Source organism: Oncorhynchus kisutch, unplaced genomic scaffold (assembly GCF_002021735.2).
Source record: "Oncorhynchus kisutch isolate 150728-3 unplaced genomic scaffold, Okis_V2 Okis03b-Okis08b_hom, whole genome shotgun sequence".
NCBI classification, from domain to species: domain Eukaryota; kingdom Metazoa; phylum Chordata; class Actinopteri; order Salmoniformes; family Salmonidae; genus Oncorhynchus; species Oncorhynchus kisutch.
The window spans coordinates 7241123-7264798 of NW_022261980.1; the positions used below are offsets into that span (position 1 = coordinate 7241123).

At 44.1% G+C, this 23676-nt stretch overlaps 1 protein-coding gene across 11 annotated transcripts in view; it reads right to left on the reverse strand.

Moving 5' to 3' along the window:
• Positions 1-23676, reverse strand: part of myo9aa (myosin IXAa) — a 189905-nt gene that overhangs the window by 34597 nt on the left and 131632 nt on the right. For all 11 annotated transcript variants that reach the window (XM_031812861.1, XM_031812864.1, XM_031812856.1 and 8 more), the window contains 7 exons: positions 23579-23654; positions 18459-18596; positions 16342-16381; positions 15916-16038; positions 12050-12241; positions 8787-8909; positions 4993-5142 (listed from right to left, as the gene is read on the reverse strand). In XM_031812861.1, coding sequence (XP_031668721.1) covers positions 4993-5142; positions 8787-8909; positions 12050-12241; positions 15916-16038; positions 16342-16381; positions 18459-18596; positions 23579-23654 — 842 coding nt within the window. The remainder of the gene's footprint in view (positions 1-4992; positions 5143-8786; positions 8910-12049; positions 12242-15915; positions 16039-16341; positions 16382-18458; positions 18597-23578; positions 23655-23676) is intronic.

The window sequence follows — 23676 nt, forward strand, 5'->3', positions numbered from 1 at the left end:
AGTGTATACTGGATTAGTTTGGATAACTGATAGTGTATACTGGATTAGTTTGGATAACTGAATTACTGGATTAGTTTGGATAACTGATAGTGTATACTGGATTAGTTTGGATAACTGATAGTGTATACTGGATTAGTTTGGATAACTGATAGTGTATACTGGATTAGTTTGGATAACTGAATTACTGGATTAGTTTGGATAACTGATAGTGTATACTGGATTAGTTTGGATAACTGATAGTGTATACTGGATTAGTTTGGATAACTGATAGTGTATACTGGATTAGTTTGGATAACTGAATTACTGGATTAGTTTGGATAACTGATAGTGTATACTGGATTAGTTTGGATAACTGATAGTGTATACTGGATTAGTTTGGATAACTGATAGTGTATACTGGATTAGTTTGGATAACTGATAGTGTATACTGGATTAGTTTGGATAACTGATAGTGTATACTGGATTAGTTTGGATTACTGATAGTGTATACTGGATTAGTTTGGATAACTGATAGTGTATACTGGATTAGTTTGGATAACTGATAGTGTATACTGGATTAGTTTGGATAACTGAATTACTGGATTAGTTTGGATAACTGATAGTGTATACTGGATTAGTTTGGATAACTGATAGTGTATACTGGATTAGTTTGGATAACTGATAGTGTATACTGGATTAGTTTGGATAACTGATAGTGTATACTGGATTAGTTTGGATAACTGATAGTGTATACTGGATTAGCTCTGACATTCCGGATTTCTTCTTTCTAGTTTTTGATTATTATTATTTGTGTACTTGTTTGCCAATTTTGCTGCACTATTAGCCTCTAGTTACATAAGCATTTTGCTGCACTATTAGGCTCTAGTTACATAAGCATTTTGCTGCACTATTAGGCTCTAGTTACATAAGCATTTTGCTGCACTATTAGGCTCTAGTTACATAAGCATTTTGCTGCACTATTAGCCTCTAGTTACATAAGCATTTTGCTGCACTATTAGCCTCTAGTTACATAAGCATTTTGCTGCACTATTAGCCTCTAGTTACATAAGCATTTTGCTGCACTGTTAGCCTCTAGTTACACAAGCATTTTGCTGCACTGTTAGCCTCTAGTTACATAAGCATTTTGCTGCACTATTAGCCTCTAGTTACATAAGCATTTTGCTGCACTATTAGCCTCTAGTTACATAAGCATTTTGCTGCACTATTAGCCTCTAGTTACATAAGCATTTTGCTGCACTATTAGCCTCTAGTTACACAAGCATTTTGCTGCACTATTAGCCTCTAGTTACATAAGCATTTTGCTGCACTATTAGCCTCTAGTTACATAAGCATTTTGCTGCACTATTAGCCTCTAGTTACACAAGCATTTTGCTGCACTATTAGCCTCTAGTTACACAAGCATTTTGCTGCACTATTAGCCTCTAGTTACATAAGCATTTTGCTGCACTATTAGCCTCTAGTTACACAAGCATTTTGCTGCACTATTAGGCTCTAGTTACACAAGCATTTTGCTGCACTATTAGGCTCTAGTTACACAAGCATTTTGCTGCACTATTAGGCTCTAGTTACATAAGCATTTTGCTGCACTATTAGGCTCTAGTTACACAAGCATTTTGCTGCACTATTAGCCTCTAGTTACACAAGCATTTTGCTGCACTGTTAGCCTCTAGTTACACAAGCATTTTGCTGCACTATTAGCCTCTAGTTACACAAGCATTTTGCTGCACTATTAGCCTCTAGTTACATAAGCATTTTGCTGCACTATTAGCCTCTAGTTACACAAGCATTTTGCTGCACTATTAGCCTCTAGTTACACAAGCATTTTGCTGCACTATTAGCCTCTAGTTACACAAGCATTTTGCTGCACTATTAGCCTCTAGTTACACAAGCATTTTGCTGCACTATTAGCCTCTAGTTACACAAGCATTTTGCTGCACTATTAGCCTCTAGTTACACAAGCATTTTGCTGCACTATTAGCCTCTAGTTACATAAGCATTTTGCTGCACTATTAGGCTCTAGTTACACAAGCATTTTGCTGCACTATTAGCCTCCAGTTACACAAGCATTTTGCTGCACTGTTAGCCTCTAGTTACACAAGCATTTTGCTGCAACCGCAAAATATCTGTCCAACTCTAGACGCAACCAATAAACATGGATTTAATTTTGATTTGATCCTGGAGTGCCATTGCAGGGTTTCATTCCAACCAGGCTCCACAGCTCTCTACTAATCACCTCCCCAACTGTGCTCGTTGATCAATATAAGTGATTGAGACCTTGGTGTGAATTAGCCAAAGATGTAAAGCAAAGCAGGCCAACTGAAAACCCTGAAGTACCGATCCTCGAGGTGTGTTACATCCATTCCCATTCATAGCCAACTTCTCTAGTACAACAATGTCCCTGTTTATGAAAGGACTTAGTGTTTGGTTCCTGCTGGATACTGTAACGGAACTGAATCAACAATTGCATAATTACTAGGATCAAATATCTGGCATAAGTCTTAGATTGTGATCGTGAAAGTTGAATGACATCCAAAACAAAGTTGAGGAACGGTCAAGAGAAATAGTTTTGATAATTCACAGAATTTTCCACAAAAATAAATTGTGGGGTTTTGTAGGATTACTGAAAGAGCTCTGAATCTAAACATCCCTCCATAACACATACAAATTAAATATCTTGCTGGCCCATCAAAACCGGGCTGAGCAAGATTGCACAGATGAGGACTGACACACAACATTGGGATGAGAAGCATTCCTGCCTCAGTTCAATAACATAACTTCCCACTTAAATCCATGTACTAAATACTAAATAAATATCACATATACAAACAAACTCCTACGTATCAAGCCTGGATGTACTATAGATCATTTACACAGTTAATGTCACCAACTATGGTGCTGAGAGCCACAGAACAGGGTGTACAGACTTTCTACCAGCCCGGCGCTAACACACCTGATTCAACTAACCAAGACCCTGTTTGCATGCAACTGTAATGACACAAAAGCCTTCATACCCCTGTAACAGGACCATTTAACTATAATGAAACAAAAGCCTTCATACCCCTGTAACAGGACCATTTAACTATAATGAAACAAAAGCCTTCATACCCCTGTAACAGGACCATTTAACTGTAATGAAACAAAAGCCTTCATACCCCTGTAACAGGACCATTTAACTGTAATGAAACAAAAGCCTTCATACCCCTGTAACAGGACCATTTAACTGTAATGAAACAAAAGCCTTCATACCACTGTAGCAGGACCAGGGTTGGTGCCCTGTGCCTACTCATTTTCCCTGGGTGATGAGGCTATAAGAAGGAGACTGTCCCTGCCCCTGGGTGACGAGGATATAAGGAGACTGTCCCTGCCCCTGGGTGACGAGGCTATAAGAAGGAGTCTGTCCCTGCCCCTGGGTGACGAGGCTATAAGAAGGAGACTGTCCCTGCCCCTGGGTGACGAGGCTATAAGAAGGGAACTGTCCCTGCCCCTGTGTGATGAGGCTATAAGGAGACTGTCCCTGGGTGACGAAGCTATAAGAAGGAGACTGTCCCTGCCCCTGGGTGACGAGGCTATAAGAAGGAGACTGTCCCTGCCCCTGGGTGACGAGGCTATAAGAAGGAGACTGCCCCTGGGTGACGAGGCTATAAGAAGGAGATTGTCCCTGCCCCTGGGTGACGAGGCTATAAGAAGGGAACTGTCCCTGCCCCTGGGTGATGAGGCTATAAGGAGACTGTCCCTGCCCCTGGGTGACGAGGCTATAAGAAGGAGACTGTCCCTGCCCCTGGGTGACGAGGCTATAAGTAGGAGACTGTCCCTGCCCCTGGGTGACGAGGCTATAAGAAGGAGACTGTCCCTGCCCCTGGGTGACGAGGCTATAAGAAGGATACTGTCCCTGCCCCTGGGTGACGAGGCTATAAGGAGACTGTCCCTGCCCTGGGTGACGAGGCTATAAGAAGGAGACTGCCCCTGGGTGATGAGGCTATAAGAAGGAGACCGCCCCTGGGTGATGAGGCTATAAGAAGGAGACCGCCCCTGGGTGACGAGGCTACAAGAAGGAGTCTGTCCCTGCCCCTGGGTGACGAGGCTAGAAGAAGGAGACTGCCCCTGCCCCTGGGTGATGAGGCTATAAGAAGGAGACTGTCCCTGGGTGACGAGGCTATAAGAAGGAGACTGTCCCTGCCCCTGGGTGATGAGGCTATAAGAAGGAGACTGTCCCTGCCCCTGGGTGATGAGGCTATAAGAAGGAGACTGTCCCTGCCCCTGGGTGATGAGGCTATAAGAAGGAGACTGTCCCTGCCCCTGGGTGATGAGGCTATAAGAAGGAGACTGTCCCTGCCCCTGGGTGATGAGGCTATAAGAAGGAGACTGTCCCTGCTCCTGGGTGATGAGGCTATAAGAAGGAGACTGTCCCTGGGTGACGAGGCTATAAGAAGGAGACTGTCCCTGCCCCTGGGTGATGAGGCTATAAGAAGGAACTGTCCCTGCCCCTGGGTGACGAGGCTATAAGAAGGAGACTGTCCCTGCCCCTGGGTGACGAGGCTATAAGAAGGAGACTGTCCCTGCCCATGGGTGATGAGGCTATAAGAAGGAGACTGCCCCTGGGTGACGAGGCTATAAGAAGGAGACTGCCCCTGGGTGATGAGAGCTATAAGAAGGAGACTGCCCCTGGGTGACGAGGCTATAAGAAGGAGACCTCCCCTGGGTGATGAGGCTATAAGAAGGAGACTGCCCCTGGGTGATGAGGCTATAAGAAGGAGAGTACCCCTGGGCGATGAGGCTATAAGAAGGAGACTGCCCCTGGGTGACGAGGCTGTAAGAAGGAGACTCCCCTGGGTGTTGAGGCTGTAAGAAGGAGACTGCCCCTGGGTGATGAGGCTATAAGAAGGAGAGTACCCCTGGGTGATGAGGCTATAAGAAGGAGACTGCCCCTGGGTGACGAGGCTATAAGAAGGAGACTACTCCTGGGTGATGAGGCTATAAGGGAATGGTGGTTACCTGGATAGTTGTGGCAGCCAGTCTCATCCTGGTGAAGTGTTTCCTCTCCAGCAGGGCCCTGAAGCGGCGCTGCAGAGTGACGATACGGTTCAGGACCTCCCTGTGAAGCAACGCCTGCAGTCGCTGACGCTCCACCTCCCGCAGGAACACCTGACAGTGGACACAATGAGTGGCACATCATACACACACACATATACACACTCTCACTGTTCAAGTATGGACCTCCCCCTCCCTGGATGACCAAACACAGGAGCAACAAGACTTTCAGGTATGGGAGCTATGGGCTGCTAATTATAGACATCAAACCAAAGGAATAGTGCTGGACCCATCTAACAGTCTGTGTGTCTGTGTGTGTCAGAGGTACTGTCCATTCTTAGGGTATGTTCTTTATAACATCCTGTCTCTCAGAAAGACTACAGTGCTGGTAATATAATGTCACTGCTCCTTATTTTTCTGTTTCTCTATTTAACTAAGTTCAATAACCTAAAGCAGGGCCGAATCTCCACCCCCCCTGTGGTGACTGAAACTGATGGTCAACTACCACTCATCAAGACAAACATGTCGGACCATTTTTTCTTCTAACTATAAGGACAATGCAAGGCATGTCTGTTCTGTTGTAGTATAGTTCATTAGCCCAGCACCTGTGTTTTAGGGATGTGCATTTGGCCACAAACGTTTCTATAGATAAGGCTAGTCTAAATTTGTCAAATAAAACAGATCAGTGCCTTGTGACAAATCCTCATATCCTCATATCCTCGTACAATATACTAGAGAAAACAAGACAATTGGATACAATTGTTGATACCTTGACCAAAAAGTTTCAATTTTATCCCTTCCTCTTGGTTTTAATCTACTATAGTGACAGGCAGCTGGGTGAATAGTACCATGGTTTTAATCTACTATAGTGACAGGCAGCTAGGTGAATAGTACCATGGTTTAAATATACTATAGTGACAGGGAGCTAGGTGAATAGTACCATGGTTTAAATATACTATAGTGACAGGGAGCTGGGTGAATAGTACCATGGTTTAAATATACTATAGTGACAGGCAGCTGGGTGAATAGCACCATGGTTTAAATATACTATAGTGACAGGCAGCTGGGTGAATAGTACCATGGTTTAAATATACTATAGTGACAGGCAGCTGGGTGAATAGTACCATGGTTTTAATCTACTATAGTGACAGGCAGCTGGGTGAATAGTACCATGGTTTTAATCTACTGTAGTGACAGGCAGCTGGGTGAATAGTGCCATGGTTTTAATCTACTATAGTGACAGGCAGCAGGGTGAATAGTACCATGGTTTTAATCTACTGTAGTGACTATAGTGGGTGAAGAGTACCATGGTTTTAATCTACTGTAGTGACAGGCAGCTGGGTGAATAGTACCATGGTTTTAATCTACTATAGTGACTATAGTGGGTGAAGAGTACCATGGTTTTAATCTACTGTAGTGACAGGCAGCTGGGTGAATAGTACCATGGTTTTAATCTACTGTAGTGACAGGCAGCTGGGTGAATAGTACCATGGTTTTAATCTACTATAGTGTCTATAGTGGGTGAAGAGTACCATGGTTTTAATATATTGTAGTGACAGGCAGCTGGGTGAATAGTACCATGGTTTTAATCTACTATAGTGACTATAGTGGGTGAATAGTACCATGGTTTTAATCTACTATAGTGACAGGCAGCTGGGTGAATAGTACCATGGTTTTAATCTACTGTAGTGACAGGCAGCTGGGTGAATAGTACCATGGTTTTAATCTACTGTAGTGACAGGCAGCTGGGTGAATAGTACCATGGTTTTAATCTACTATAGTGACAGGCAGTAGGGTGAATAGTACCATGGTTTTAATCTACTGTAGTCACAGGCAGCTGGGTGAATAGTACCATGGTTTTAATCTACTGTAGTGACAGGCAGCTGGGTGAATAGTACCATGGTTTTAATCTACTATAGTGACTATAGTGGGTGAAGAGTACCATGGTTTTAATATATTGTAGTGACAGGCAGCTGGGTGAATAGTACCATGGTTTTAATCTACTGTAGTGACAGGCAGCTGGGTGAGTAGTACTATGGTTTTAATCTACTATAGTGACTAGTGTGGGTGAATAGTACCATGGTTTAAATATACTACAGTGACAGGCAGCTAGGTGAATAGTACCATGGTTTAAATCTACTATAGTGACAGGCAGCTGGGTGAATAGTACCATGGTTTAAATATACTATAGTGACAGGCAGTAGGGTGAATAGTACCATGGTTTAAATATACTATAGTGACAGGCAGCTGGGTGAATAGTACCATGGTTTAAATCTACTATAGTGACAGGCAGTAGGGTGAATAGTACCATGGTTTTAATCTACTGTAGTGACAGGCAGCTGGGTGAATAGTACCATGGTTTAAATCTACTGTAGTGACAGGCAGCTGGGTGAATAGTACCATGGTTTTAATCTACTATAGTGACAGGCAGCTAGGTGAATAGTACCATGGTTTTAATCTACTATAGTGACTATAGTGGGTGAAGAGTACCATGGTTTTAATATATTGTAGTGACAGGCAGCTGGGTGAATAGTACCATGATTTAAATCTACTATAGTGACTATAGTGGGTGAAGAGTACCATGGTTTTAATATATTGTAGTGACAGCCAGCTGGGTGAAGAGTACCATGGTTTTAATCTACTGTAGTGACAGGCAGCTGGGTGAATAGTACCATGGTTTTAATCTACTATAGTGACTAGTGGGTGAAGAGTACCATGGTTTTAATCTACTATAGTGACTAGTGGGTGAATAGTACCATGGTTTAAATATACTACAGTGACAGGCAGCTAGGTGAATAGTACCATGGTTTAAATATACTATAGTGACCGGCAGTAGGGTGAATAGTACCATGGTTTAAATATACTATAGTGACAGGCAGTAGTGTGAATAGTACCATGGTTTAAATCTACTATAGTGACAGGCAGCTAGGTGAATAGTACCGTGGTTTTAATCTACTATAGTGACAGGCAGCTGGGTGAATAGTACCATGGTTTTAATCTACTGTAGTGACAGGCAGCTGGGTGAATAGTACCATGGTTTTAATCTACTATAGTGACTATAGTGGGTGAAGAGTACCATGGTTTTAATATATTGTAGTGACAGGCAGCTGGGTGAATAGTACCATGGTTTTAATCTACTGTAGTGACAGGCAGCTGGGTGAATAGTACCATGGTTTTAATCCACTATAGTGACTAGTGGGTGAAGAGTACCATGGTTTTAATCTACTATAGTGACTAGTGGGTGAATAGTACCATGGTTTAAATATACTACAGTGACAGGCAGCTAGGTGAATAGTACCATGGTTTAAATATACTATAGTGACCGGCAGTAGGGTGAATAGTACCATGGTTTAAATATACTACAGTGACAGGCAGCTGGGTGAATAGTACCATGGTTTTAATCTACTGTAGTGACAAGCAGCTGGGTGAATAGTACCATGGTTTTAATCTACTGTAGTGACAGGCAGCTGGGTGAATAGTACCATGGTTTTAATCTACTGTAGTGACAGGCAGCTGGGTGAATAGTACCATGGTTTTAATCTACTATAGTGACAGGCAGCAAGGTGAATAGTACCATGGTTTAAATATATTGTAGTGACAGGCAGCTAGGTGAATAGTACCATGGTTTAAATATACTATAGTGACAGGCAGTAGGGTGAATAGTACCATGGTTTAAATATACTATAGTGACAGGCAGTAGGGTGAATAGTACCATGGTTTAAATATACTATAGTGACAGGCAGTAGGGTGAATAGTACCATGGTTTTGCCAACTTGGTATCCATCGGGAGCAAGGTCCACCTGGCCCAGATACTGTCCGATGCCTTCCTGGGTGGCACTGGTGCCCTCGGGTAGCAGCACGCGGAAGTGGCGGATGAAATCCTGCCAGGCAAGTAGAGGGAAAATGAGAAACACACACAAAAAACGGTTATTATAACTGTCGGCGGAGGTCCTCAACGGCCACGGTCTCTACTGGTTGACTCTTCTCTATGGCACTGTACTGATCAGCTGTTTGACTGGCCTTCTCTCCTTTGGTCTGAATCTGTCGCAGGGAGCACAAAACACTGCAGCCCCTGAGGATTGGAGCTGTTCATTTCTAAGTGACATCACCAGCTAGTCTGAGGACAAGATCCAGTTCGGGGCACATGTGGTTTTAGGGATAGTCCATGGTGATATTTACAGGGAGACTAACTAACATCATCAAAAAAAGATTCACTCTCCCACTCCTCCAAATGGAGGCCCGTTGTCTGATGTCAACACAGTAGGGCAGTCTGGGAAACCGGTGAAAGCTGTAGGGGTGTGGCTGACTGACTGGGAAACACATGCTGTGTTTTTACAATTACCCCCACAGGGCCGAGTGTTTCATTACAGACTATAGAGGCCCTGTTCTCCACCATGACCTCAGGACAGTCTTCAGAAGATGACACGCGCTCCAGATATTTTTCATCATCACAGAGGACTGCAGCTCTAATCTGTCAGGGGAATTCAGATAAATGACAATGTCAGGCTGAGGCTAAAACTAGCTTGTGTTGTGAGTAAGTTAATGAGCGTACGGGCGGGGCATTCCTTCGTTTCACCGTCAAGGTTGTGTATTACAAACGTTCCATCACAGTGGTTTCTCCCGGTGATCTAATGTTTGGCTTCCACAGCTGTAAACACTAGTTCAACGGTTCCTTACAGGACAAGCAATACACGAAAATAAAAGGTGATGCTACTATAAAACTGAAGGAGTTGCTAAAAGTACAGTAACAAGCTAGACACTAGACAATCTATAACATTATTGTGACATTACTGTACCCAACTAGTCATATTCAAATGCAACCTAACTTAAGAGCACTGTCCTAATAGTCCCACAATACTATCATACAAACATCAAACTTAGTCTTCGAGACAATATGGCCACCACTTCAAATCGCAAGCAAGTCATTTCTTACAGCAGACGCCATTGTTTTGCTCAATGAATAGCACAATAAGTTGCATACAACTGATCCCAATCACCAAGCCAACTGAAACACAGAAAGAAGTGGAAACAATGACTCAGATGTTGGACTTGACTCGGAGGTTACTTAGCAACAGAGGACATGACTCGGAGGTTACTGAGGAATAGAGGAAATTGCACCAGGGCTCGAGTCCACACCACCTTTGGACAGAAGGAAAATGTTAACGTCGTCGCTAATGAGTGACTGAAACTTGCACCTCTTTGTTTCATGTTTACAGGGGAGAAGACCGGCAGATTAACACTGACTAATGTCTACGATGTGAGTGTTTCTAGGAGAGAAGACCGGCAGATTAACACTGACTAATGTCTACGATGTGAGTGTTTCTAGGAGAGAAGACCGGCAGATTAACACTGACTAATGTCTACGATGTGAGTGTTTCTAGGAGAGAAGACGGGCAGATTAACACTGACTAATGTCTACGATGTGAGACAGCCCGGTAGATGGGGTAAATTAGGGATGAGAGTGTGTGTGCATGTATGTATATATGTTTGTGTATGTGTGCGTGTGTGTATATAAACTCAGCAAAAAAAGAAATGTCCCTTTTTCAGGACCCTGTCTTTCAAAGATAATTCGTAAAAATCCAAATAACTTCACAGATCTACATTGTAAAGGGTTTTAACACTGTTTTCCATGCTTGTTCAATGAACCATAAACAATTAATGAACATGCACCTGTGGAACGGTCGAGAAGACAAAAACACCTTACAGACAGTAGGCAATTAAGGTCACAGTTATGAAAACTTAGGACACTAGAGAGACCTTTCTACTGACTCTGAAAAACACCAAAAGAAAGATGCCCAGGGTCCCTGCTCATCTGCGTGAACGTGCCTTAGGCATGCTACACAGCGCCGTGAGGACTGCAGATGTGGCTAGGGCAATAAATTGCAATGTCCGTACTGTGAGACGCCGAAGACAGTGCTACAGGGAGACAGGATGGACATCTGATCATCCTCGCAGTGGCAGACCACGTGTAACACCTGCATAGGATCGATACATCCGAACATCACACCTGTGGGACAGGTACAGGATGGCAAAAACAACTGCCCGAGTTAGACAAGGAACGCACAATCCCTCTATCAGTGCTATGACTGTCCGCAATAGGCTTAGAGAGGCTGGACTGAGGGCTTCTAAGCCTGTTGTAAGGCAGGTCCTCACCAGACATCACCGGCAACAAAGTCACCTATGGGCACAAACCCACCGTTGCTGGACCAGACAGGACAAAAAGTGCTCTTCACTGACGAGTCGCGGTTTTGTCTCACCAGGGGTGATGGTCGGATTCGCTTTTATCGTCGAAGGAATGAGCATTACACCGAGGCCTGTACTCTGGAGCGGGATTGATTTGGAGGTGGTGGGTCCGTCATGGTCTGGGGCAGTGTGTCACAGCATCCTTGGACTGAGCTTGTTGTCATTGCAGGAAATCAACGCTGTGCATTACATGGAAGACATCCTCCTCCTCTCCTCATCCTCCTCCCTCATGTGGTACCCATCCTGACATGACCCTCCAGCATGATAATGCCACCACCCATACTGCTCGTTCTGTGCATGACAGGAATTTCAGTGTTCTGCCATGGCCATCGAAGAGCCCGGATCTCAATCCCATTGAGCATGTCTGGGACCTGTTGGATCTGAGGGTGAGGGCCATTCCCCACAGAAATGTCCGGGAACTTGCAGGTGCCTTTGTGGAAGAGTGGGGTAACATCTCACAGCAAGAACAGTCAAATCTGGTGCAGTCCATGAGGAGATGCACTGCAGTACTTAATGCAGCTGGTGGCCACACCAGATACTGACTAATACTTTTGATTTTGACCCCCCTTTGTTCAGGGACACATTATTAAATTTATGTTAGTCACATGTCTGTGGAACTTGTTCAGTTTATGTCTCAGTTGTTGAATTTTGTAATGTTCATACAAATATGTTAAGTTTGATGAAAAACTCATTGACAGTGAGAGGATGTTTCTTTTTAGTTTGTGTGTGTGTGTGTGTGTGTGAGTACGTGTCTGTGCATCTGTATAAAACTGCTTACCTGGAAGGTGTACTTGATGCTGTAGCCTGACTGGCGGATGCGTACGGTCTCCAGCATACCCGTGTAGCGGAGCTGCCTGAGCACCAGGCCCTCGTTGAAGCGCAGGGGCAGCTTCTCTGCATTAGAACGGATGCATTTGACAAAGTAGGGCTCTGATTGGCCCAGAGTCTCCATCAGCTTATTGAGAGAGGCCTGTGGAAGGACAGATCAGGGGTGCCATCATTAGTCCGAAACGTTTATAAAAAAATAAAAAAAACTGTTAACTCCAAACGGAAAACATTTCTATTGGACAAATTCAGGTAGGCCCCTCCCTGTTTCGTTTGCTTCTGTTTGGTTCCTAGTGAATACATACCAGGGCATTGACTTCACCAAAAACATATTAAAACATTGTATAAACAGACAGAAATACACGGACGGCACATTGGCTTTGTTGGTTTTATAGCAGGGAGGAGTGGTTTTGTTGGTGTACTGTGGCTTGTTTTATAGCAGGGAGAAGTGCTTTTGTCTGGTGTGAATAAATTGTTGTCATATCTTTATAACCTTTTTAACCACATAATAAAAGACTGTCTAGGATAAAAGGCTAGTGTGTCCTTGGCTGCTGTAGCATGGAGGGTTGGGGTGAGGAGAGAGACGGGTCCTCTTGGGTTCTCTTGCGCCGGACAACAAGAAACAGACTGGGTGAGGTCCATCTGAATGCTTCTTACGAAGCCACTCCTTCGTTGCCCGGGCGGTGTGTTTGGGATCATTGTCATGCTGAAAGACCCAGCCACGTTTCATCTTCAATGCCCTTGCTGATGGAAGGAGGTTTTCACTCAAAATCTCACGACACATGGCCCCATTCATTCTTTCCTTTACACGGATCAGTCGTCCTGGTCCCTTTGCAGAAAAACAGCCACAAAGCATGATATTTCCACCCCCATGCTTCACAGTAGGTATGGTTTCCTTTGGATGCAACTCAGCATTCTTTGTACTCCAAACATGACGAGTTGAGTTTTTACCAAAAAGTTATATTTTGGTTTCATCTGACCATATGGCATTCTCCCAATCTTCTTCTGGATCATCCAAATGCTCTCTAGAAAACTTCAGACGGGACTGGACATGTACTGGCTTAAGCAGGGGGACACGTCTGGCACTGCAGGATTTGAGTCCCTGGCGGCGTAGTGTGTTACTGATGGTAGGCTTTGTTACTTTGGTCCCAGCTCTCTGCAGGTCATTCACTAGGTCCCCCCGTGTGGTTCTGGGATTTTTGCTCATTTTAACCCCACGGGGTGAGATCTTGCGTGGAGCCCCAGATCGAGGGAGATTATCAGTGGTCTTGTATGTCTTCCATTTCCTAATAATTGCTCCCACAGAGTTGATTTCTTCAAACCAAGGTGCTTACCTATTGCAGATTCAGTCTTCCCAGCCTGGTGCAGGTCTACAATTTTGTTTCTGGTGTCCTTTGAAAGCTCTTTGGTCTTGGCCATAGTGGAGTTTGGAGTGTGACTGTTTGAGGTTGTGGACAGGTGTCTTTTATACTGATAACAAGTTCAAACAGGTGCCATTAATACAGGTAACGGGTAGAGGACAGAGGAGCCTCTTAAAGAAGAAGGTACAGATCTGTGAGAGCCAGAAATCTTGCTTGTTTGTAGGTGACCAAATACTTATTTTCCACCATAATTTGCAAATTAATTAATTAAAAATCCTACAATGTGATTGTCTGGATTTTCTTTTCTCATTTTGTCTGTCATAGTTGAAGTGTACCCATGATAAAAATTACAGGCCTCTCTCATCTTTTTAAGTGGGAGAACTTACAATTGGTGGCTGACAAAATATTTTTTTGCCCCACTGTGTGTGTGTGTGTGTGTGTGTATGTATATATATATATATACACATAGCCACACACACACACACTCTCATACACACACCATACATACATACTCTCATACACACACACACACACCATACATACATATATATGGTCAAAACTAGTGCACAATGTGTGTATATATATATATTGGTGGCTGACTAAATATTTTTTATATATACACACACACACTGGGGCAAAAAAATATTTTGTCAGCCACCAATATATATATATACACACACATTGTGCACTAGTTTTGACCATATATATATGTATGTATGTATGTATGTATGGTGTGTGTGTGTGTATGAGAGTGTGTGTGTGTGTGTGGCTATTTCGGTGGCCAGGAATGCACAGGAATCCCACTCCACTCAGAAGATGAAAGCAATCAGCCACACAACAGGATGTGGGAAGTGATGTCACCACTCGCAGCCTTCTGCCCAGGCTTCCTGCCAGCCAGAGAGGGTTAGAGTACAGGCCAGGGCTAGGGGATATGGGATTGTTGTTGTGGGGGTGGTCACGCCTCTTTACTCCCATACTGCGTCCCAAATGCCCCCCCCCTACTCCAGGTCCTGGTCAAAACTAGTGCACTATGTAGGGAATAGGCAGTCATTTGGGACTCCTCCTCCCCCACTGTGAGCCAGGAGCAATAGAGACAGCCAGGCATGAGAAAAGACACAACAGAGGAGTTAAGAAAGACAAGATGGTGGGAGGGGATGGAGAGATGATTACGGCTGTGATAAAGGGGATGATCATAACTGAGATGAGTTGACAATGTCCCCTTCTGTTTCATCAGCCTACTCAGCTGGTCTTAGAGAAGCTGGGGACTTCCATATTTAAGTATTTACCTTCACTTTGGCAACTACAAAGTCATTTTTAAAGCTAGTTTGAAAGTAACTGTTCTTTCTGGAAGGTGTGCTGCATCATTTCCCCTACATTTTCCCCCAACGTAGTCCAGCAATTTGAGTTCAACCAATGAGCATCAGCCCCTTGTCATATGAGACAGCAGGCAAGATGCATATGATGAACACACAGCAGGGCGAGAGCAATGACGTGTAGCACATATGTGATGTAGTACGCCATTTTCTGGGAACACTTTCGGCTCGGGAGCACTATTTTCCGAACTACTGGCTAAAAAGTATACAAAAGTGCCAGAGAATCTTTTTAATATAAAATAGCATATGGGTTTTATTATTTTCTTTTTGACATGGTGAAATCTGCTCAACTGAGCTGAACATTCATCATCAGGGATCACACTAGTTTCCAAAGTAACAGCGACATGGGGATGTTCTTGACAAGAGATGCTTTTTATGGCCTATTAAAATTGTACTTTTTTCCCCACCCAGACATGATGTCATCGTTGTCTTTTGGGTGGGATGATAAAAAGAAAAAGACGTCACAGGCTGGGACCTGACAGTGGGCGGACAGACAGACAGACAGAGGGAGGGAGGAGGTTGTAAAAAGACGTCACAGGCTGGGACCTGACAGTGGGCGGACAGACAGACAGACAAGGTTTTAAAAAGACGTCATAGGCTGGGACCCGACACTGGGCGGGCGGACAGGCAGAGGGAGGAGGTTGTAACAGACAGCTCATGGGACAACACCCAGAGTTCCAGAGAACATCCATACTGTCAGCTGGACTCAGCTGGTCACTTCCAATACACATCCCAGATATGTGTAGCAGAGAGATGTCACCCCTAACCACTGATCTGAGGTCAGTTTTGTATTTTATCCCCTGATACACAGGTGTCAAACTCCAGTCCTCGAGGGCCAGCGGGTCATCGCTTCTCCCTTGCACTTGATTGATCAATTAAGGTCACTGATTAGTTAGGAACTCCCCTCACTTTGTTGTCTTGGTCTTAATGGGCGTAATTGGACAAGAATTTAAAAAATATAACAAAAACCAGCAGCCTCATGGCCCGCAAGGATTTAAGTTTGGTACCCGTGCTCTAATTTTTAAGGGCATGATTTGGGAAAGATACACTGACCCTAGATGTGTGCCTAAGGGGGACTGACTGACCTGGAACTGAGCGCTGATGCTGGGTGGTTTCTTCTTCTTGTGGAGGTGGAGGAGGGACTTGGTGATGCGGTCGTGCAGCGTCAGGTTGCTGAGATACTTTAGGGACTTGACGTCAAGCAAGTGCTGCGGTAACAGAGAAGAACACACAGCCAGTATGAGTCAGCACTAGTACCATCACTAGCGGTTTAAACACAAGGTGGCTACACAAGGTGGCTACACAAGGTGGCTACACAAGGTGGCTACACAAGGTGGCTTAACAAGGTGGCTACACAAAGTGGCTACACAAAGTGGCTACACAAAGTGGCTTAACAAGGTGGCTTAACAAGGTGGCTTAACAAGGTGGCTTAACAAGGTGGCTTAACAAGGTGGCTTAACAAGGTGGCTTAACAAGGTGGCTTAACAAGGTGGCTTAACAAGGTGGCTTACCTTTGGAAGAGTGGGCTTTGATTTGTAGTTTTTGTTTCTCCTGGTAAAAGAAAGCAGATGGTTTTAGGGACTTAGAAGAATATCTACACTGCGTCTTCTCTACCAGGCCAAAATAGGGCATAAAGAGGAGTGGTGTAGGAGGTTTTAGACAGAAAGTCATTCCTGACAGTAACTTAAGCAGTGCTGGTGGTGGGTGGGTGACCAGTGTTAACTTCTTTGGGACTGGGGGGCAGTATTGAGTAGCTTGGATAAAAAGGTGCCCAGAGTAAACTGCCTGCTACTCAGGCCTAAAAGCTAGAATATGCATATAATTAGTTTCAACTGTTCTGCCTTATTATTATTCGACCATGCTGTCATTTATGAACATTTGAACATCTTGGCCATGTTCTGTTAAAATCTCCACCCGGCACAGCCAGAAGAGGACTGGCCACCCCACATATGCTCTTTCTAATTCTCTTTCTTTCTCTCTCTCTCGGAGGACCTGTGCCCTAGGACCATGCCCCAGGACTACCTGGCATGATGACTCCTTGCTGTCCCCAGTCCATCTGACCGTGCTGCTGCTCCAGTTTCAACTGTTCTGCCTTATTATTATACGACCATGCTGGTCATTTATGAACATTTGAACATCTTGGCCATGTTCTGTTATAATCTCCACCCGGCACAGCCAGAATAGGACTGGCCACCCCACATAGCCTGGTTCCGCTCTAGGTTTCTTCCTAGGTTTTGGCCTTTCTAGGGAGTTTTTCCTAGCCACCGTGCTGCTACACCTGCATTGCTTGCTGTTTGGGGTTTTAGGCTGAGTTTCTGTACAGCACTTTGAGATATCAGCTGATGTACGAAGGGCTAAATAAATACATTTGATTTGATTTGATTAGTAGATTTGGATAGAAAACACTCTGAAGTTTCTAAAACTGTTTGAATAATGTCTGAGTATAACAGAACTCATATGGCAGGCAAAAACCTGAGAAAGAAATCCAACCAGGAAGTGGGAAATATGAGGTTTGTAGTTTTTCAAGTCATTGCCTCTCGAATATACAGTGTCTATGGGGTCATATTGCACTTCCTAAGGCTTCCACTAGATGTCAACAGTCTTTAGAACTTTGTTGGATGCTTCTACTGTGAAGGAGGGGGGAATGAGAGCTGTTTGAGTCAGGGGTCTGGCAGAGTGCCATGAGCTCAGTCTCGCGCGCTCCCGTGAGAGTTAGCTGCGTTCCATTGCATTTCTACATACAAAGGAATTCTCCGGTTGAAACATTATTGAAGATTTATGATAAAAACATCCTAAAGATTGATTCTATACTTCGTTTGACATGTTTCTACGAACTGTAATATGACTTTTCGCCTGGACTTGCCTGCGCCTCCTGAGTTTGGATTTGTGTACTAAACTCGAACAAAAAGTAGGTATTTGGACATAAATGATGGCCTTTATCGAACAAAACAAAAATTTACTGTCGAACTGGGATTCCTGGGAGTGCATTCTGATGAAGTGAAGTGAATATTTATAATGCTATTTCTGACTTCTGTTGACTCCACAACATGGCGGGTATCTGTATGGCTTGTTTTTTTGTCTGATCGCCATACTCAGATTATCGCATGGTGTGCTTTTTCTGTAAAAAAAAAAATTGAAATCTGACACAGCGGTTGCATTAAAGAGAAGTGGAAGTGGAACTACTGAACATGACACGCCAATGTAAACAGATTTTTGGATATAAATATGAACTTTATCGAACAAAACATATATGTATTGTGTAACATGAATTCCTATGAGTGTCATCTGATGAAGATCATCAAAGGTTAGTGATTCATTTTCTCTCTATTTCTGACTCCTCTCTTTGGCTGGAAAAATGGCTGTGTTTTTCTGTGACTAGGTGCTGACCTAATATAATTGTTGTATGCTTTCGTTGTAAAGCCCTTTTGAAAATCAGAAACTGTGCCTGGATTTACAACAAGTTTATCTTTAAAATGGTGCAAAATACTTGAATGTTTGAGGAATTTTAATTATGGGATTTCTGTTGTTTTGAATTTGGCGCCCTGCAATTTCACTGGCTGTTGGTGAGGTGGGACGTTACCTTCCCGAATATCCCAGAGAGGTTAAACTAAGATGTTGAGTCACTCACATGAGGATGCCGTGGGCTCTCTCCAGGAGCTTGCTGCTGGTGGAGTTGACAAAAATTCCTCCGTCCTCTTCCGTGTTGGACCCACTGGATGACAGGCGGCTCTGACGCCCACCACGTCCATTCCAGCCCACACCATCCCTGGTTAGGAAGTTTCAAATGATCCACAGTTAAAAAGATGCCTTGAGAAAATAGAGATTTCATTTTAGCTGGACAACTTGGAAGGAGCTGGGAAAAAGCTTAAATAAGAAAATGCTTGACCAACATTGACTGTATTTCATGTCCTGTAGACATATTAAGCACCACTACAAATGGGATATGCTATCCTAGCCATAGGTTCAGCAGTGTAAAGCCTCAGGCCTCAAGGTAAACCCTGGTCATCCTAGCCAAGCGCCTGAACAAACAGCAGGTTTTTCTATCAACACAGCGGCTCGGGTCGGTTAACGGTCAACCCCTAACACCAAACCCCCTAACACCAAACCCCTTAAGCCCTGAGGGTAGGAGTCAGGAGAGAGAGAGAGAAAGACACTCCTGAGTAACCACTGGTAGTTTACTGTGTCAGGACTGGGGAGGAGAAGGAGATACATCATGGATTCCACCTGGCAAGCCATCAGGACTGGGGAGGAGAAGGCCATCCATCATGGATTCCACATGGCAAGCCATCAGGACTGGGGAGAAGGAGATCCATCATGGATTCTACCCGGCAAGCCATCAGGACTGGGGAGAAGAAGGTCATCTATCATGGATTCCACCCGGTAAGCCATCAGGACTGGGGAGAAGGCCATCTATCATGGATTCCACCCGGTAAGCCATCAGGACTGGGGAGAAGGATATCCATCATGGATTCCACCCGGTAAGCCATCAGGACTGGGGAGAAGGATATCCATCATGGATTCCACCCGGTAAGCCATCCCAGCAGCCAGGGAGGGATGTTTGTTTTCACACTCTGACCCATAATGATTTATACACCACCTCCTACTGGGTCTGTGGCCACACACAACGACACGTTAAACACGGTATCCATGCGGGAGTACATATATAATGTTACTAATGTGGGGGCTTTCCTACAAGCAGGACGGGGTCAGAGGTTAGACACGTGTCCAAGGGGTGGCATCAGGTGAAGACTTACAGTACAGTAGTGTTGTTGGGAGTCTTCCATCTCGAAAGATGGAAGACTGTTTGTTACACAAACCACTTCTACATTAAATATGAGGGGAAACAAAGCAAGCCATTTGTTTCCGGATTGTACCGTTTGATGTGGTCACCCAAATTAAAATGGTTACTCATTGTCTTAGGGTTTTATTTGAATAAAAAAACTATGAACACCAAAGTATTTATTTGCTAAGTCAGAGTAAAACAACACTGAGGTCTCAAAGTATTTGGCTTTTACGACACAGTCTAGGATCCCATGGTTTTTGCAATATTTTGTGGCTAAACAGAGGGGGGAAAACATGGCATATTTTGCTCTGTTTCGTGCATTCCCAGCCAAGAATAGTTTGGACAGTGGAGACAGATTGAAAATAAGACTGAGCATAAATGGCTGTCTCTCTTGGTTTGGACTTAGCAGGACCTGTTTAGATTTCTCTTCATAGAAGTCATGGAAGAGATCCAAAATACCTACTTTAGCCAAGCTACAGGAAGTAATCACGTCCAAAATTCATATAAAGAACAGAGTAAATCCTGAAACCCAGTGGTGAGATATATTTCCAATTTAAATAGGCCTCCCAATAAGTTTTGATGATTTAAACTAGAGACCGATAACTCCGTTGACTAGGGAATTACAATTATTGCACTAAAGCAATATAAACAAAATGTCCTGGTGGAAATAAATAAGGTTTCCACCCTGACCACACTTGAGACTAACCCTAGAAATATGAAAATGAGTAAGACATGTTTCAGTTGCCAGTTCTGAAATATGGATACTTGTCCCTTTAATAGGATCCGCTCCCTTATCCAATTTCCACCTAAAATGACATACTCAAATCTAACTGCCTGTAGCTCAGGACCTGAAGCAAGGATATGCATATTCTTGATACCATTTGAACGGAAACAATTTGAAGTTTGTGGAAATGTGATATTAATGTAGGAGAATAACACACATTAGATCTGGTAAAAGATAATAAAAAAACATGCGTTTAAAATATATTTTTTGTACAATCATCTTTGAAATGCAAGAGAAAAGCCATAATGTATTATTCCAGCCAAGGCGCAATTTACATTTTGGCCACTAGATGGCAGCAGAATGTGTGCAACGTTTTAGACTGATCCAATGAACCATTGTATTTCTGTTCAAACTTTTGTATCAGTTTATTAATACATTTTCAAGTTCATAACTGTGCACTCTCCTCAAACAATAGATTGGTATTCTTTTACTGTAATCGCAAATTGGACAGTGCAGTTAGATTAACAAGAATTTAAGCTTTCTACCAATATCAGATATGTCTATGTCCTGGGAAATGTTCTTGTTACTAACAACCTCATGCTAATCGCACTAGCCTACTTTAGCTCAACCATCCCGTGGGGGACCCAACGATCCTGTAGAGGTTTTTAAACAATGTTCCTCTAATGCTGTGTATGCCACAAGGAGGAACGGCTACAGAATATGTTTGTTTTCAGAGTACCCCTCTGGACCACAGACAGTACTGTACTGTAGCGTCCATCTGAGAAGACCCCTACCGAAAGCCAGTATTTATCCGTCTCCTGAAACACATAACTCTGACCTGACATCATGCAGGAAACAGCTGCATGTGGGCTTTAGCACTAACTTAGTAACCCTGAGTGTGTGTGTGTGTGTGCAGGTGTGTGTGTCTGTGTGTCTCCTCCTCCAAATCATATTAGCAGGACTTGTGTAACAGTCCAAGACTTGCCCTCTTGCAACAAAAGCATTGTTCTAAGGGTGGTCTTTTGCCACTTGCTGTATACTGGGGCAGTAATGTCATGCTATGGGGTTAATTAGGGGGTATGGGGTATTAGGGGGCAGTAATGTTATGCTATGGGGTTAATTAGGGGGTATGGGGATCTAGGGGGCAGTAATGTCATGCTTTGGGGTTAATTATGGGGTATGGGGATCTAGGGGGCAGTAATGTCATGCTATGGGGTTAATTAGGAGGTATGTGGCACTAGGGGGCAGTAATGTTATGGGGTTAATTAGGGGGTATGAGGCTCTAGGGGGCAGTAATGTTATGGGGTTAATTAGGGGGTATGAGGCTCTAGGGGGCAGTAATGTCATGTTATGGGGTTAATTAGGGGGTATGAGGCTCTAGGGGGCAGTAATGTCATGTTATGGGGTTAATTAGGGGGTACAGGGCTCTAGGGGGCAGTAATGTCATGTTATGGGGTTAATTAGGGGGTACAGGGCTCTAGGGGGCAGTAAAGTAATGTTATGGGGTTAATTAGGGGGTACAGGGCTCTAGGGGGCAGTAATGTCATGTTATGGGGTTAATTAGGGGGTACAGGGCTCTAGGGGGCAGTAATGTCATGTTATGGGGTTAATTAGGGGGTACAGGGCTCTAGGGGGAAGTAATGTCATGTTATGGGGTTAATTAGGGGGTACAGGGCTCTAGGGGGCAGTAATGTCATGTTATGGGGTTAATTAGGGGGTATGGGGATCTAGGGGGCAGTAATGTCATGTTATGGGGTTAATTAGGGGGTACAGGGCTCTAGGGGGCAGCGGAAGCCCTCCTCTTCTGTCCTGGGGAGAGTCATTATTAAACAACCCTCCTCTTCTGTCCTGGGGAGCGTCATTATTAAACAACCCTCCTCTTCTGTCCTGGGGAGCGTCATTATTAAACAACCCTCCTCTTCTGTCCTGGGGAGCGTCATTATTAAACAACCCTCTTCTGTCCTGGGGAGCATCATTATTAAACAACCCTCCTCTTCTGTACTGGGGAGCATCATTATTAAACAACCCTCCTCTTCTGTCCTGGGGAGCGTCATTATTAAACAACCCTCTTCTGTCCTGGGGAGCATCATTATTAAACAACCCTCTTCTGTACTGGGGAGCGTCATTATTAAACAACCCTCCTCTTCTGTACTGGGGAGCGTCATTATTAAACAACCCTCCTCTTCTGTACTGGGGAGCGTCATTATTAAACAACCCTCCTCTTCTGTACTGGGGAGCGTCATTATTAAACAACCCTCCTCTTCTGTACTGGGGAGCGTCATTATTAAACAACCCTCCTCTTCTGTACTGGGGAGCGTCATTATTAAACAACCCTCCTCTTCTGTACTGGGGAGCGTCATTATTAAACAACCCTCCTCTTCTGTACTGGGGAGCGTCATTATTAAACAACCCTCCTCTTCTGTACTGGGGAGCGTCATTATTAAACAACCCTCCTCTTCTGTACTGGGGAGCATCATTATTAAACAACCCTCTTCTGTACTGGGGAGCATCATTATTAAACAACCCTCTTCTGTACTGGGGAGCGTCATTATTAAACAACCCTCCTCTTCTGTACTGGGGAGCGTCATTATTAAACAACCCTCCTCTTCTGTACTGGGGAGCGTCATTATTAAACAACCCTCCTCTTCTGTACTGGGGAGCGTCATTATTAAACAACCCTCCTCTTCTGTACTGGGGAGCGTCATTATTAAACAACCCTCCTCTTCTGTACTGGGGAGCGTCATTATTAAACAACCCTCCTCTTCTGTACTGGGGAGCGTCATTATTAAACAACCCTCTTCTGTACTGGGGAGCGTCATTATTAAACAACCCTCTTCTGTACTGGGGAGCATCATTATTAAACAACCCTCTTCTGTACTGGGGAGCGTCATTATTAAACAACCCTCTTCTGTACTGGGGAGCGTCATTATTAAACAACTCTCTTCTGTACTGGGGAACGTCATTATTAAACAACCCTCTTCTGTACTGGGGAGCGTCATTGCTGAACACACTCCAGAGTTTCCAGGGCAGTGACGCTCCTTAGTACATTATCATCAACATTTTAGTCATTTAGCAAACACTCTTATCCAGAGCGACTTACAGGAGAAGGGCACAGACAGATTTTTCACCTAGTCGGCTCAGGGATTCAAACCAGCAACCTTTTGGTTATTGGTCCAATGCTGTTAACCGCTAGGCTACAACATATCTCAGCATACACCGTACAGTACACAGGTGGTCTTACCGTGGAGATTTCTCGTTGAGCGTGTTGCTGCCCTGCAGGTCCGACAGCGGTGTTCGTAGACTCTTCCTGACCACACCTGAGCCGGGAGAGACAGGGAA